This window comes from Urtica dioica, chromosome 9 (genome assembly GCF_054948205.1).
Source record: "Urtica dioica subsp. dioica isolate 48M chromosome 9, U.dioica_male_clone48M_v1_H2, whole genome shotgun sequence".
NCBI classification, from domain to species: Eukaryota; Viridiplantae; Streptophyta; class Magnoliopsida; order Rosales; family Urticaceae; genus Urtica; species Urtica dioica.
Genome location: NC_142764.1, coordinates 30,486,950 through 30,503,808, shown reverse-complemented (window position 1 = coordinate 30,503,808; position 16,859 = coordinate 30,486,950). Strand labels below are relative to the sequence as shown.

At 47.3% G+C, this 16,859-nt stretch overlaps 3 protein-coding genes across 4 annotated transcripts; 1 reads left to right on the top strand and 2 right to left on the bottom strand.

The window, feature by feature from the left end:
• Positions 1-679: 679 nt before the first annotated feature.
• LOC149386850 (small ribosomal subunit protein uS11z) lies at positions 680-2,577 on the bottom strand. Its single transcript, XM_089627458.1, has 6 exons — positions 2,448-2,577; positions 1,668-1,790; positions 1,518-1,563; positions 1,310-1,395; positions 1,082-1,211; positions 680-985 (listed from the first exon to the last, which is right to left on the bottom strand). Exons 1-6 carry the CDS (start codon positions 2,448-2,450, stop codon positions 918-920), a joined length of 456 nt encoding a protein of 151 aa, XP_089483584.1. The 5' UTR covers positions 2,451-2,577; the 3' UTR covers positions 680-917.
• A 63-nt stretch (positions 2,578-2,640) lies between these two features.
• On the top strand, positions 2,641-3,819 carry LOC149386849 (CDT1-like protein a, chloroplastic). 2 transcript variants are annotated; one of them, XM_089627460.1, is made up of 4 exons: positions 2,641-2,760; positions 2,894-3,079; positions 3,187-3,277; positions 3,396-3,819. In XM_089627460.1, exons 2-4 carry the CDS (start codon positions 2,980-2,982, stop codon positions 3,451-3,453), a joined length of 249 nt encoding a protein of 82 aa, XP_089483586.1. In that variant the 5' UTR covers positions 2,641-2,760; positions 2,894-2,979; the 3' UTR covers positions 3,454-3,819. The 2 variants fall into 2 exon arrangements, with proteins under 2 accessions (XP_089483586.1, XP_089483587.1); XM_089627461.1 differs by lacking the exon at positions 2,641-2,760 and having other exon boundaries at positions 2,777-3,079.
• Positions 3,820-9,711: 5,892 nt separating this feature from the next.
• Positions 9,712-15,810, bottom strand: LOC149386848 (uncharacterized). The gene is made up of 2 exons (XM_089626562.1): positions 10,308-15,810; positions 9,712-10,211 (listed from the first exon to the last, which is right to left on the bottom strand). The coding sequence occupies exons 1-2, from the start codon at positions 15,808-15,810 to the stop codon at positions 9,712-9,714; spliced, it is 6,003 nt and encodes a 2,000-aa protein (XP_089482688.1).
• Positions 15,811-16,859: the final 1,049 nt, after the last annotated feature.

Below are 16,859 nucleotides of genomic sequence, written 5' to 3'. Positions count from 1 at the left end.
AACTATCTTGATAACATAATTTTGGTTTGGTGCGAGCTTGGTGCGAGCTGGTTTGGTAAGCGAGCTGGTTTGGTGCGAGCTTGGAGCTGGTTTGGAGCGAGCTGGTTTGGAGCGAGCTGGTTTGGTGCGAGCTGGTTTGGTGCGAGCTTGGAGCTGGTTTGGTGCGAGCTTGGAGCTGGTTTGGTGCACCCTGAAAGCCTTCTTCAAGAGGTTCACAATGGAAGACCATGCTCGTAGGACTGGTCAGGTTCATCGTTTACAGCCCTTGCAGAAAAACTCTGCACAAAACAATTACATGTACAAGCAGCGATGTTATAAAATTTGCATAAATATTTCCCCATAGCCAAATATAAAGATTAGATCTCAATTTGGACATGGGCTTGGACATTAACTCTGATCACCATTTATTTGGTTGGCCCAGTTTTATATGTGAATTTTCATTATTTCTGAGCTTCACTACCTTATTCCTGCACTTTAGTCTTAAATTTCATAGACAAATGAAATACAAAATTCATCTTTTTAGCTTTGTTTGAATAGGTAAAAGTTGATTGCTACCTTCTTCAACAAAATGAGAACTGATACGAGCATTGAGGCAACGACAGGCGTAAGACTAACTATAATAAACATATAAAGCAACCAAAAGAAGAAAGGTACTACATCAAAAGAAAAACATAAAGAGTAGAAAGAAGAATCCGGAAATATTTTAATAATAATCCCACAAAACTCTTTTCTACAAGTTGAAAAGAAATCCTTGGCTAGAGATAAAAAAAAGTACATATCATCGGTTCAAAACTTAAAATGTAAAAAAGCATCAACCTAACAAAACAACTCAATCCCATCATGACAGAAGCAGAAAGACAGCACCAAGATTTCAACGAAGAAACTCGTTGACTAGCATTAAAGCAAGAAGACGAAGCTTACAGCCTCCTTCCTCTCCTTCCACCCCTTCGGCGAGTGCTGTCAGTAGGAATCGGAGTCACATCCTCTGCAACCCAAGAATTCAAACTTGTGTCATTAATTTAAACCCTCAAATTACAAGTTACATGTGACATTGACTGAGTTTGGACTAAAAGGTTCATACCAATGCGACCGACTCTCATCCCCGAACGAGCAAGAGCACGGAGAGCAGACTGGGCTCCTGGACCGGGAGTCTTTGTTTTGTTTCCACCGGTGGCACGGAGCTTAATGTGAAGAGCAGTGATACCCAACTCCTGCAATAACAAACCATAGCTTAGAACATCCACATATATATATATATATATATATATATATACCTTGAATACGTATATGTATAAGGCCATGGATATACCTTGCATCGCTGAGAGACATCCTGAGCTGCAAGCATAGCAGCGTAAGGAGAAGATTCATCTCTGTCAGCCTTCACCTTCATCCCACCTGTAAAGCAGAGCATTTCACAACAACAAAAAAGTAAGATAGGAAAGTTAACGATCTTATGCGGTGAAAAACAGAGACGAGTCTCGTTCTAGTTTGTTGAATTTTTTTCAAAGTGGACCTACCGGTGATGCGGACGAGGGTTTCCCTTCCGGACAGATCGGTCACGTGCTGCATTAATATGAAATTTAAGTTAAAATTATATTTTGAATCAGGTAATAGAAGAAATAATCACACAGATTTATAAATAAATAAAAGAGGAGCACTAGACTTACGATGAACGTGTCGTTGAATGAGGCAAAAATGTGAGCCACAGCAAAGACAAACTCTCCCTCCCTGACAGCCGGCCCGAGAGTAACAGTCTCTTCCTTGGGCTCTCTGTTCTTCCTCTTGGATGCCTGAGAAATAAAAAATCATAAGATAGGAATTCTTAAATCAGCATTAATGAAAATAGACCAATGCTATTTAAGTAAAAGTTCATTACTATTGCACGCTTGATAATAAAATCTTTATAAAGTCTATACACACTATACATGATAATCTGTTTCTGTTTCTACACCTAAAGCAAGAAGGTTGAAATCTGAAGCAAGGTTTCTACAAACTACACGCCCAATAGATTGGTATCAAGCACCACAGAGTATACTACAATATTTAATTTCAATAGCCATCAAGTACATATTAAAAAAACAGCTACACAGAAATGAAATGATATGAAACAAAGACTAATGCCTGAAGCAGGAAACGAGAGACCTCTATCACTAGTGAGAAAAACTTAGTATGTGAATAGATTTCAGAGACTTGCCGAGAAACAAAAAAAACAAAACGTATTCGAATTCCTTAAACCATCTAAAGTTGCATAATTTCGAAATGAACAAGCGTAATCTCGAGAAACAAATAAAACTTCCTCGGGAAATTAAATCAGCACTCTAGATCTGAAGCTATTACAAAGACTATAAATTTAGGGTTTCGATGAGTAAATGAGATTGCATTACCGCTCATCAAAACGTAACATGAAAAGAATGAGTAAGAATGATTCTGGGTTTCGAATTCCTTACCATGTTGTAACCGGAGCGAAGAGAGCGAAGAGAGCGAAGAGAGCGAAGAAATGACAATCTGGGTTTTGGAGAGCTGGTTGTATGGCAGAGAGATGATTCTGTGGGTGCGAGTAACTTCTCGTATTTATATTAGGGTTTTGTGGTTTGGCCTATCTTTTATTAATTTGCAATTTAACCCATTGGTTTTGACTTATATGAAAAGGGCGAGCTAGTTTGTCTTTTTCTATACACATACCCAGTCGAGCTCGATGTAAACGATGGCTCAATTGACGAAGAAATGCTTGATATTCTCCCCAAGAACCTTTTGCAATCGGTATGGTCGTAAACTTGCACCAAGCTGTCACAAAGTACGAGGCACTGAGCTTTGACTCTGCCTCACAATCATCGTGAAAATTCAATTTCCGATATAGTAAACATTCTTTTGATTGCCATGAATCTTACTACAGATTAAAGAGAAGGAAATTATTGCAATGGAGGAGCGTGATCCAGCGATCTCGCAAGCGAAACGACGGCGACACCCAAAATCTTCAACATGATTCATTTCATGTTTCAATCGATAAGCCGCTGTGTCATCACAAAAGAGGAGCTTATACACAAGATCATCTCGGGCCACTCTGATATTGTCGACAGAAGTAAGCCAGGCTTACCAGTCTTACTATCTTAATCTTATATGCCCATTATGTCCTGTTCTGTTTGAACCTTTTCTGACCCAAGTCATAATCATGATTTCTCTTCTCAGAAGAAGTCGAGGAACAACTTAGCTTGTTAGTAGAACTAGTTCCCGATTGGATTTCCGAGAAGTTGGGCTCTGGCGGTGACTTGCTTCTACGGTAAGCTTTCTCTGATTCGATTCATGTTATACCATTGGAAATACATGGAATTTATGTAACAATGTTTTTCTAATATCTTTATTGACAGCCCTAATCTCGCTTTTTTCCTTCCTTGCAGGATTAACAAAATGACAAGTCCAGAAGCGATCCGGTCCCACCTCGCAGAAGCGGAATAATTGGAGGCTTGCTATATTTATCTGAGAAATTTGTATAGAGTTTAGGACATACCCATTATGTTTAGAATGTGTTTCTAATCGCTTGTTCCTAAATTTTTAGGATTATTTTTCGCTTGTTTTGAAGTTTTGAGTGAGGAATCCGGTTTAAAAATCCCTTTTTTTTTTGTGTGTGTACTGAACTGTACCAGAATTTGTGAACCGGAATTCGGACTAGTTTCTGTCCGGATTTCCTCGGAATTCAAGAAAAACTCCGGTTTTGTTCATTCCGGTACCAAGACTTTGAAAAAAACGGAATTCGAATTGGTTTCCAATCAAATTCCCCTAAATTTCAAACCTTGGCTGCACCATGTGTAAATTTATTTATAGGCATACTGTTAAGCCGTTTTTTAGACTTAACGTTCGTGAACACGCGGCGTGCTTGGATTGGTCGCGCGCATAGTCTCGGGTCGGCCCAAATTACTATTCAAGAGTCCAAAGGGCTCGAGGAAGTTTGGGACAAGGCCCAAAGCATCCAAGAGCTTCAGAGGGTCTTAGAATCGTAAAGAGGGAAATAATGTTTCGCCTGGTTCCTCGTCGGGAATGCGTTCTTCGTCCTTGTTCCCTAAGAAAATAAGAAAAAAAAGCGTGAACTAGAAGGACGCGGAGGGTTTTCCCTCGACGCGTGCTCCGACGCTCAACATTAGTCTTGGTGACGTTTGTATGAGTGGAGATAATCTTGATTCTAGTCTCAAATGAATACAAGTGATAGAATTTTCTTGAGTATATTTTTTGCCATAGTTTTTGCTAGAGAGAGAGAGAGAGAGAGAGAGAGAGACTTCTTTTCTTTTTTTCCGAGATCCCTGCATGTGATGAGGGCATGAGGTATATATAGAGGTTTGTGTTTGGTGTTTTTGTTGATGGGTCCAATAGAAAATGAATAAATTAAACACGTTTGTGTATATTTGGACGAGTTTTTTCTTTGTGCTGGGGGGTAAAAGAAGAAAGAGAAGTTTGGATAGATGAGTAAAGTTTGGAGACGTGGCACATATGCATCTGCTTTCTTTTTATTTGAGTGAGCTGAGTAGATATGGATGATGCATGGATGTGTCAGTAAAAGAATGGGTTCTTAGTTCCCACTTGTGATTTCTATGATGCCACGTTAACAGCCCCCCAGTCCTAAATAGGACTTGTCATAGATAGGACTAAAGGAAGACTCTCTGATGCACCTAGTCTTTTTTTTTTTTTTTTTTTTTTCTTTTACAGTAACGTGGCTTGCTTCATATAACCAGTATATTACATATATATGTATATATATATCTTATTACTATTATTATTTATATACATATATATATATATATATATATATATATTATTGGCTTTTGAGATTGGCCTGGCCCAATTTCCAATTCCTTCTGCTCCATCTTTCACTGTATGGTAACGTGGCTTGTAATATATGCCTATTGTTATCATTATTTTTTTTTTTTTGTTTGTTTTTGAATTTTGAAATTTATGACCGATAGCCTGATGACTTCCTCTCTTTGTGGGGCAAGTGGGCAGTAGTGAGAAGTGAGAACAACAAAAGGTACACTTGACTTTTTGCATTATTCTCTCTTCTATCGGCATCCTTCGTTCTTCAGGTTTTTTTTTTTTTTTTTTTTTTTTATTGTCCTCTTCTTGGCATCTTCTTCATTAATCTTCCCACCAATCACCATTAATGGACCCTAGAACACGTGCTTCTGGGTCCCCCTCTCCTGATCTTGTTGGTCTCAATATTCCACGTGATAGCCTTGAGAGTATTATCACCCTAAACCCCAAAAATTTTAGTTTTGGCGATTTGTTGGGCCCCTTGATCGATCCTGCTGCCTCATCCTCTCGGAGCTTCGATCTTGATGTGTGCGACTACATCGCAGAGAATCTCCGTTCGTCCCCCGTGATGGCGGCGGAGGTGGATTGTTCCCTGAGAGGTTCGGGAGTTGACTATGGTGAGAAGGTCTCCATTGGTGGGAAGCTTCCATTCGTGGCCGAGGGCCTTCATGACACGGGGGTTCTCAGGCGTGGTGGAGAGGCCTGCGTGGTCCCGGTTCCGAGCGAGACGATCGCTTCTCTCGGCGGCGCGATACTTAGCGAGGTAGTGAAGGGTCTCGGCGGAGAGCTCTGCGGCGGGGAAAAAATATTGTCTTCAGGTGGCGATGGCGTCCCGTACCCGCGTGAAGAGGTCCCGGTGGAGATGGTACCCACGGACGGAGAGAGAGCTTTGGGCAAGGAGTCGCTTCCCGCCGTTATTGAGTTAGGCGTGCGGGTCTCATTTGGTGAGGAAGGGAGAAAACATTCTGTTTCGGCCGAAGACGGGGGGATCCTAATGATAAAAGGCGTTGCTGTCCTCGGCGAGAAGAACTCCATAGACAAGGGTCCTTCGGGCGATGGTGATGGGGAGATTTCGACCTTAGGCGAGAGGACGTTGCCGTCGAGCGGGGGGAGTGGGTTCATAAGGGACATTGGCTCTAGCGACGTGATCCTTTTGGAAGAGGAATGTGTTTTGGTGGCGAAGGCCCCTTTTGGCGGGAAAGTGCCTTTTGTGGTCGATGTGGTAGCCGAATTGACTCCCGCGGATGACGGAGATTCGGGTTCACATGAAATCGAGGCTTCGGCGTGGGGTTCGAGGAGCGGAAAAAGGCTTATGGACATCGAGAACACGCTTCGGGGGGGTAAGGATGATTCTTTCATTGTTGGGGCAATTGTAGTCCCGGATTCCCCTTCGGATCTAGTGGAAAGCGTAGGCGTGTCTGTTTCCGGCGTTGGCGATGTTTTAGGGAGTGTCGTAGCAATTCGGGACAAGAAGAAAAGACATCCTTTAGCCTTGAGGGATAAGTTTATTGGCCCTCTTTACAGATCGCCACCCGGCGACTATTCCGGTCTCGAGATGCCGAGTCTAACCACGGCGAGACGAATTGCGTATTTTCGACGGAAATATCGGATTCCTGAGGATATTTCTATCATTACGCCGGCGCCAGGGGATACGGGAAGCAATCCTCCTGAGGGTTACACGGTCGTGCACGTTGATAGTGTCAGGTGTGGTCTTCGGTTCCCGGTTCATCCTCTCATATGCGAGCTCCTTTTTGCGTACCAGTTGGCACCGGGTCAGCTGAACTCGAAGAGCTACTGGATCATTGTTGCCCATTGGATCCTTTGGTTCGAGAAAAAGGGGCGCGGGTTGACTCTAGATGAATTTTTGTCGGTGTGTCGTGTGGCTCCGAACCTTCAGAAGGGGGGGTCGTTTTTTGTTCGCCATAGGGGGTCGAAGAAGGCTCTTGTCGATCTTCCCGAGAAAATTCGAGGTTGGGTAGAGGAGTGGTTTTACACATGTACGAGCTACTTTAGGGGGGCTCCGGGAGAATATGGAACGGGCGGGGATATTCCAAAACCGCTCGAGTCCTCTGACTTTGAGTGTTTCTTTGCTTCTTGTTCGGACACAGATCTCCACGCCGATCAGTTTCTCGACGAAGTTCGGTGGGAGAAAACGGGGTGGTTTGTCAGGTATCCATCATGCGAGAATTTGACGGATAATCATGAGTTATGGGCGTCTCGGTTTTCACCGGCCGGGTTTATTGATGAGTCACCAGGGCCTTACCGAGATGCCTTAGTTCATTCGTCTCCTTCGGCAAGGGGCGATGGTACTTGGGACGCGTCATTAGCTGTTTTGTAATGCATCTACTTACTTTACGTGATTATAACCTTTATGGTTTCCTTTGCAGACATGGCGATCGTGCGTTCTGGCGTAAATCGGGAGCGAGGGGATGGATCGACGAGAACTAGCGCTCGAGCGCGGGGTGACAGATCGAAGGGCGGAACTCTCTCGGGCACCGTGATGCTTCCTCCGCCGGGACCAGGTTTTGGTTCTCGCGTCACTCGGGCCGCGACCCAACCGAAGAAACCTTTAAGGCTTCCGCAAATGCCAATGTGGGGCAGTTCAGGAGGCGCCCTGAAGAAGGGCAAGGCCGATGCGTCTTCCTCAGCCCCAAGTCAGCTTAGCAAAGATGCCCCGCCGTTTGTTCCTCCGAATGAGGTACCCTTGAAGCGGAAGAAGGGTGAGACCGATGCTCCTTCCTCCGCATTGAAGCAGCCTTGCGGAGGCGTTTTGCAGTTGGTTCCCTCTCACGAGGTGCCTTTGAAGCGACATAAGACGGTCTTATGTTCGACGACAACGGTCGTTCCCTCCAGTTCTCGGCTGCATTACGACCTATCGGCAAAGGCAAAAGACTTTCTCGACGCGCACCCCCGCACAGAGGTGAATCGAATTGACAAGGAGCCGACGCTCGAGCTTGATGACGGGATCGCGCTCAAGGTTCGAGAGGTATGATTTATTCTCTCGCTTTTTTTTTTTTTTTTTTTTTTTTAATATATATACATATATATTATCATTATTATTATTATTATTGCAAGTTCCACCGATTTCACATAGTTTTTTTTTTTTTTTTTTTTTGGCAGCTTTTCTATTCCGTGCTTGCTTCGAAGCGCAATCATACGAAGGCTTTGACAACCTCGGAGGAGGCGCTTGACGTTGCGCGGGTAGCTGGTGCTAAGGCCGCCCGAGAGGCGGCCGAAGATCGGGTGAATAGGCTCGAGGACCAACTAACGAAAGCCGATGACCGAGCAAAGAAAGCCGAGGATCGAGCAAAGAAAGCCGAGGATCGAGCAAACAAAGCCGACGACCGAGCGAAGAAAGCCACGGCGGCCGGCAAGGCTTCGGCGCAGGCAGCCCGCGAGGACGGCAATATCCGAGTTAGGGAGTGTGTTCGAGAGGCGATGCTTGAGATTGATGAGACAAAGAGGGTAAACCTCGAGCTAGAGAAGAAGTTGGAGGATTCTCAGGTCGAGTGTGAGCGTGTCTGCGTCGATCGAGACCGCCTTGTCTCCGACCAGCCGGAGCGAGATTTGCTTTACTACTGGCGAGGGAAATACTTTGGCATGATTGATACGATCCAGAAGAACTCCGGCCTTAAGATTGACTTCTCTCATATTCCGGAAGGCTTACCGCCAGAGGTGACTAATCCGGACGGTGAACTTCCTCCCGGGGGCGTGGAACATGTAGATCTCGGTGATGACGACCTTTGCGGTAATGATTCTGATGACCCGTTGTCTGATTAGGTGCGTACAATGGCGTTTATAATCTTCTTTTTGTGTACTTCGCGACATGTAGATGAGGTGGTGGTCGATGAAGTTTTATTTTAGTTGTCGGGTCTATTGTACTTATTTTGGGGGCCTCGTAGGGTTTGCGTGCTATAGGGCAAACAGTCATTTGTCGATTTTTTCTTTTGTCGGCGCGGTTTGTTATGCGTCTTTTTAACTCGTTGTATTTTTGCGGGTCCCCGTTTGGGTGTGTCTTGTCGACAAATGAGCGTTTTCCCTTTTTGCACTTGCAGTTGTACCAAATCTTGGAATCTTTTATCATATACACTATTTTTCTCCTTTATCTTTTGCGTTTATGCACGTTGTATGAAAACACTTGAGTTTGTGCGAGGCTTTTGACGCCTTTTTCCTTTTCTCGTGCGCCTTGATGAAGCTTTGCAGTGGGTAAGTGTCTCGATAGTGCGAGTTTCCTCATCTCGGACTTTATGGGATTCCTTGAGTTGCGCTTGGTTTCTCGGCGTCGTGGGTAATCCTTTTTTTTTTTATAAAAGCTTTAAGGTCGGTCGGGAACTCGATGGTGTGAGTACCCTCATCTCGGGCCGCACGAAATTCTTTGAGATATGTTCGGGGTTTCGACATCGCGAAACCCATTTTCTCGGATTTCATGGACGCTCTGAGGTTGGTCGGGGACTAAATGGCAAGAGTACCCTCATCTCGGGCCACACGGAATTCTTGGAGATATGTTCGGGGTTTCGACACCGCGAAACCCATTTTCTCGGATTCCATGAACGCTTTGAGGTGTGTTTAGAGGCTCAAGACTGCGAACCCTTCGTCGTCATGATTGCTATGCCTGTATGTTTATATATTATATATATGTTCATCTTTTCTTTCTTTATTTTTTTTATTGCGTCTGGTAATTTGTCTTACTCCGTTAACCCCTCCTGTTTTTATGCAATTTGTTCAAATTGTATGAAAATTTAGGAGCTAACATTGCAAACTAAACGCAAATCTCGCTTCATTCATTACTTGGGCGCGTGGCCGCTTTTGGAAATTTAAAATACAATTGGGCCGATGGCCACTTTTGAAATGATGAAATAAAAGTAAACTCTGGCTGTGGTGTTTGCCAGTCTTCAGATATCTTGATACAATGGACTACTGGTAATATTGGCGGAGGTGCTCAGCGTTCCATGGGTGTCTGATCTCTGTACCGTCCATCTCATCGAGGTGATAGGTACCGTCATGTATCACCTTCCGTATACGATAAGGTCCTTCCCAATTTGGTCCGAGTGCTCCCGCCCCGCGAACTTGAGTGTTTTGGAACACTTTTCTCAGGACGAGGCTTCCCTCGGTGAAACGACGGACTTTGACCTTCGAGTTGTAGTGTTTCTCGACGATCCTCTTCTGCGCGGCCATACGGGTGAACGCGTCGGCCCTCTTTTCTTCAATTACGTCCAACTCCATTCGAAGGGCCTCGTTGTTGCTCTCCTCGTCAAAGGTTTCCATTCGGAATGACGGGGCCCCGATTTCAACGGGTATGACAGCTTCCACTCCGTAAGTGAGAGAGAATGGCGTTTCTCCGGTGGCGGTCCGAGTTGTCGTTCGGTAGGCCCAGAGGACGAGAGGGAGCTCATCGGCCCATGCGCCTTTCTTCTCTTCGAGCTTCTTCTTCAGAGTCTCCTTGATCGTTTTGTTCACGGCCTCGACTTGGCCGTTTGCCTGCGGATGACGCGGCGAGGAGAAAGTTTTACTGATCTTCAGCTGCTCGCATATCTTCCGGAGTCTCGCATTGTCGAACTGGGTGCCGTTGTCAGTGACGATCGAGGCAGGGATGCCGTGGCGACATATGATTGATCGCCATAAGAAGTTTGTTGTGTTGGCTTCGGTGATCGTGGCGAGAGGTTCCGCTTCTACCCACTTTGTGAAGTAGTCGATTGCGACAATCGCCCAGACTCGTTGACCTGACGCCATTGGGAGTTTGCCGATGAGGTCTATTCCCCATTTTGCGAACGGGCGCGCCACAAGAATTGGGCATAGCGGGGCGGGGGGTTGCCTTGGGACATGCGCAAATCTCTGACACTTGTCGCATTTCCGCGCTAAGTCGAATGCGTCTTTCTTCATTGTGGGCCAAAAGTAGCCTTGTTTGAGAGTTTTCAGTGTCAAAGATTGGCCTGCGGAGTGGTTTCCACAGATTCCTTCGTGTATTTCTCTTAGGACATAGTCGGCTTCGGCTTCGTCAAGACATCGGAGGAGTGGCTGTGAGTATCCTCTCTTGTAGAGTGTAGACCTTCGCAAGACATATTTATGTGCGTGGTATTTCACTCTCTTAGCTTCGGCTTGGTTGGTTGGGAGCGCGTTGTCGCGGAGGTAGTTGGTGATCGGTGTCATCCAATTTGGCTGAGGTTCTTCCTCGATCAAATTCACTTCTTCTCTTTTGATGGATGGGAGCTTCAAAGTCTCGACAGGTACCTTTCCCAATTCATCGCCATCGCCGCCAGAGGCCATTTGAGCTAGAGCATCGGCCTCGGCGTTTGAGCCTCTCGGGACTTGGACAATCTCGTACCAAGAGATTGCCTCGAGTCGGAGTTTGGCCTCGTCCAGGTAAGCGGCCATGTTCTCTTCCTTTGCTTGGTACTCCCCTTTGACTTGATTGACGATAAGGAGCGAGTCGCAGTGTATCTTGAGGTTCTCTGCTCCGAGTTTCCTAGCTATGTCTAATCCGGCTAGGAGAGCTTCGTATTCGGCCTCGTTGTTTGACGCCTTGAATTGGAAATGGATGGCGTACTTGAGCTTTTCTCCGTCTGGGTTGATGAAGACAATTCCGGCTCCCGATCCGCGAGTGTTGGATGCTCCGTCTACGTGTAAGCTCCAAATTGGCCCGTCGGGGGTAGCTTTCCTCTTCTTGTCCGCCTCCGTATCTTTTGATGTCTCTTTTTCTTCTTCGGTCTTCTCATCTTGGAATATGTTCACATCGTATGTGAATTCAGCAATGAAGTCGGCGACAGCTTGTCCTTTGATCGCGAGCCTCGGCTGGAATTCCACTCCGTATTCTCCCAACTCTTGAGACCAGATGGCCATTCTTGTTGATGTTCCCTTCTGCATTGCCTTCTTGATTGGATATTCGGTCCTAACAACGATTTGGTGTGCTTGAAAATATGGCCGGAGCTTTCTTGCCGCAATCGTCAGAGCGAGGCACAGTTTTTCTATTTCTGAATATCGTGTCTCTGCGTCTAGGAGAGCCTTGCTTATGTAGTATACGGGCCATTGGATCCTTTCTTCTTCTCGAACAAGTACCGCGCTTACCGCCCTTGCGGACACGGATAGGTACATATAAAGGGTTTCCCCATCCTTTGGTTTCACCAAGAGTGGTGGTGTGGCAAAGTAGGCCTTCAGATCTTGGAATGCGGCTTCGCACTCGTCGGTCCAATTGAAGTCGGCTCCTCCTTTGATGGCTTGGAAGAAAGGTTGGCACCGGTCGGTAGCCTTGGAGATGAATCGACTAAGCGCGGCCACGCGTCCGGTAAGGCTTTGAACTTCCTTTGCCTTGGCTGGGGATCTCATATCTAGGAGGGCTTGGATCTTTTCTGGATTGGCTTCGATCCCTCGCTGGTTGACGATGAATCCCAAGAATTTTCCCGATTCGACTCCAAATGCGCACTTGTTCGGGTTTAGCTTCATCTTGTACTTTCGGAGGAGGGCGAATGTCTCCTCCAAGTCTTTAACGTGGTCCAGTGCCTTGAGGCTCTTGACGAGCATGTCGTCAACATAAACCTCCATCGTCTTTCCAATCTTCTTGGCAAACATTTGGTTTACCAAGCGCTGGTAGGTGGCTCCGGCGTTCTTCAATCCGAACGGCATTACGTGGTAGCAAAATAGTCCTCGGTCAGTGGTGAATGTGGTCTTGAGTTCGTCCGGTTCGTACATTCTTATCTGATTATATCCCGAGTATGCGTCCGTGAAGCTCATGAGTTCGTGTCCGGCGGTGGAGTCGACCAGTTGGTCGATCCTCGGTAAGGGGAAACAATCCTTTGGGCATGCCTTGTTTAGGTCGGTGTAGTCGATGCAGATTCGCCATTTTCCATTTGATTTCTTCACCATGACCACATTGGAGACCCAACTGGGGAACTTGGCTTCGCGAACAAATTTGGCGGTGATCAATTTCTCGACTTCATCGTTGATTGCGAGGTATCTCTCGGGGTTGAACGATCTTCTCTTTTGTATTTTTCCTTTCTCTCCGGGGAGCACGTTGAGTCGATGGGCGATGACTTCTGGATCGATTCCCGGCATGTCAGCGTGCGTCCATGCGAAGACATCCTTGTGTTCTCGAAGGGATGCTCTGAGTTGACCCTTTAATTCGGCCGACAAGTGTGCCCCGATCATAACAATATGTTCGGGTTTGGCGTCATCGAGTACTATGGGCACGAGATCGCTCGATGCTTCCACTTTCTTGGTGTCAGTTTCCTCCCTTGGGTCCAAGTCTCCGAACATTTGCGCCTCGCCGATTTTGCTGTGAAGATCATCTATGATTTGGTGGATGGTCCCCACCATCGCGTCGTCTTTCTTACTGTGGGATCCTTGGACGTGGCACATCCTTGCGTCGGCCTGATTCCCTCGCATCACTCCAACTCCTGTCGGCGTTGGGAACTTCATGAGGAGGTGGTATGTCGAGGTGACCGCGCGTAGCTTATTGAGTGTCGGTCGTCCTATGATTATATTATGGGCGGAAGGTCGGTCCACAATCAAGAAGTTTACCAAACGCGTGATTTGGGCTTGCCCATCCTGTCCAAATGTGACTGGGAGGTTGATGGAGCCTTCCGTGTCAACACGCTCTCCTGTGAATCCAAAAAGCGGAGTCTTGACTGGGGTCGGGTGGATTTCTCCGAGATCCATCCGGTCGAGAGCCGTTTTGAACAAAATATCGGCTGAGCTCCCATTATCGATGAGGATCCTCCTTACCAAATTGTTCGCCACTTGTGCTCTGACAACAATGGCGTCATTGTGTGGGTGCATGACTTGGTGAGCCTCTTCTTCTGTGAAGTTGATCGTCTCGTACGGTGTTGTAGGCCATTTGCTCTGGGTGAGATTGATGTGATGGGAAGGGCCTTCTCCGGCGGCTGCCCTTGCATAGTTTTTTCGCTCGTGCGCGGTGTCTCCCGCTTCGGGTCCTCCAAAAATGGTGGTCACGATGTTGAGCGGGGCATTGGTCGTGTTGCCTCGGGCTTCGCTATTATCACCGTCGCTCGTGACGACTCCTTTCCCACGGTCTTGCCGCTTGTTGTTCTGAGAAGCTTGTCTCCTCAAAGCGGGGCCCGGATTGGCGATCATCATCATCACGAAATCCTTTAGCTTTCCATCCTGGATGAGGTCTTCGATTTGTCTCTTGAGTTGGATGCACTCGGCGGTGATGTGGCCATGGTCTTTGTGAAATTCGCAATACTTGTTCTTGTTTCGCATCGATGGGTCCTTCAATAGGGGTCGAGGCTCGGTAAACATGTCCCCGTGTAAGGCTAGGATCTTGTCCGGCGTGGTTTTGAGCGGCGTGAAGTCGATGTTTCTCTGGAACTTCTCGACCAATAAGGGTTTCCGACTCGTTGGGGATCCGACATTTGAGACCGCAATATTGGTGCTTCGGTTTTTCTTTCGTCGTGGGTCATTGTCGGCCTCGTCCTCGTCCCTGCGACGACTTCCCCTCTCGCGGATCCGTCGGCTTTCGTAATACTCCTCGACCGAAATGTGCTGCGTGGCCTGAGAAATGAGCTCTGTCATTGTGGTGGGTCGTTGCTTTACTAGCGATGTCAAGAGGTCACAAGCACGCAGGCCATCGATGAAAGCGTAGACGGCGTCGCTATCCTCGTAGTCGTCCACCTTGTTTGATTCTTCGATGAATCGGTTGAGGTAACGTTGAAGCGTCTCAGTGCTTCCTTGCTTGATCGTCAAGAGATAAGACTTCTCTTTTCTCCGTACTCGCGAGGCGGAGAAACGAGTGAGGAATCTTTCTTGGAGATCCTCGAACGATTGGATCGATCCTCGTCCGAGCCTTTGGAACCACTCGAACGCAGTGCCAGTGAGTGTGAGGCAAAAAGCCTGACACATCGTCGATGGCGACTGTCCTGCCATTCTCATATTCGTCTGGTATTGATGGATGTGGTAGAGTGGGTCCGTGCTCCCATCGTAGAGTGGCACGGTAGGCGGACGAAAGTTTCCCATGGCATCGTCGGCGAGCACGTTCGCGGAGAACGGCGAAGCTACACCTTCGATCATACTTCTCACAAGCGGGGTCCTAGTCTGTGATGCTCGTAGCTCGCGGACTTCTTCTCTTAGCACATTGACCACGTTGGTCAATTCTTCATTCCCGACTTGTGTTGTGGCGGGTGCAAATCGAGTAGTGCGTCCCCTTTCGTTCGATGCTTGAGTGGCATGCGGCGCAGGTGGCGTTGGCGTTGCCGTAGCCGGGGGGACGATTTCTTGTGGTTCGTGGGCCTCCGGGGCGGTCTGGTGTCTTGGGATCTCCCACCGGGCGTTAAGGTGGCGCCTCAAGTCCACGTGTGGCTCTAGGCGTCCTGGCGACCTTGCGCGTCGGGGTGGTGAGAACCTCCTCAAGTCTCCACTGTCGGCGACCTCTTCTCCTTGTCCTAGTCGTTCAAAGGCGGATCTTCGTGATTCGGTCCTTGTTCCCGCCGCGGAGCGGGCGGCTTGAGGAAGGTTGGCGCGGGATCGTGGGCGCGCGTCCCTTTGCCCATCGGTCTGACGTGTTTCCGAGCGTTGAGGTAGTTGTCTTTGCTCACGGACGGTTGCCCACTCTTCTCGGTGGTTGTGGCCGATGTCCCGGATGCTCGGATCGGGAACGTCGTCTTGGCCACCTTCATCGTGGAGTTCTTCAACGGGGGCTTGTCCTTGCTCGTGTCCATGGCTTCCCGAATAGGCCTCTTGTGCTTGCACGTCTCTTGCCCGAGCGTGGCGCCTCATGGTTCGTTCTTCCCTATCTCTGGCGAACTCACTCGTCAGCAAGAAAAGGCTATTCTCGAGGCGTTCCATCCGATCGTCTCGCTCGATGAATACCGAGCCGGTGGGGTTCGCCATGCCGGTGGTGTTCGGATTGGCCGTCGGGGCGGCGCTCGTTGATGGGCCCGCGCTCGCCGGCGGGGCCCCTTGTGCTTGTCCATGTCTTGCTTGCATTCGTGCTCGCGTGTGGAGTGCTACGCTTTCCGTTCGTCGGGGGGCGGCACTTTCGGAGACGACCGCACGGTTCGACATGGTGGTTTCTTGGCGTAGTGGAAATTCCTTGGTTGTTGTCGAAGCTCTTTCCTCTCGGAGAAAGAGAGTTTGCCGGTGGAGAGCCCGTATGTGGTTGTTCTCGGGATCCCCTCCTTCTAGCGCCAAAATGTTAAGCCGTTTTTTAGACTTAACGTTCGTGAACACGCGGCGTGCTTGGATTGGTCGCGCGCATAGTCTCGGGTCGGCCCAAATTACTATTCAAGAGTCCAAAGGGCTCGAGGAAGTTTGGGACAAGGCCCAAAGCATCCAAGAGCTTCAGAGGGTCTTAGAATCGTAAAGAGGGAAATAATGTTTCGCCTGGTTCCTCGTCGGGAATGCGTTCTTCGTCCTTGTTCCCTAAGAAAATAAGAAAAAAAAGCGTGAACTAGAAGGACGCGGAGGGTTTTCCCTCGACGCGTGCTCCGACGCTCAACATTAGTCTTGGTGACGTTTGTATGAGTGGAGATAATCTTGATTCTAGTCTCAAATGAATACAAGTGATAGAATTTTCTTGAGTATATTTTTTGCCATAGTTTTTGCTAGAGAGAGAGAGAGAGAGAGAGAGAGAGAGAGAGAGAGAGAGACTTCTTTTCTTTTTTTCCGAGATCCCTGCATGTGATGAGGGCATGAGGTATATATAGAGGTTTGTGTTTGGTGTTTTTGTTGATGGGTCCAATAGAAAATGAATAAATTAAACACGTTTGTGTATATTTGGACGAGTTTTTTCTTTGTGCTGGGGGGTAAAAGAAGAAAGAGAAGTTTGGATAGATGAGTAAAGTTTGGAGACGTGGCACATATGCATCTGCTTTCTTTTTATTTGAGTGAGCTGAGTAGATATGGATGATGCATGGATGTGTCAGTAAAAGAATGGGTTCTTAGTTCCCACTTGTGATTTCTATGATGCCACGTTAACACATACCAATAAATCACTACAAAGAAGTCATTCCTTCTGTATTCACATTCATATTTTTTCCTTCTTGTTGGAAGTAAATCAAAGCATTTTAAGATTGCATTTACCTCAGGTCTGTAGAGGCTTCACCTCACAATTC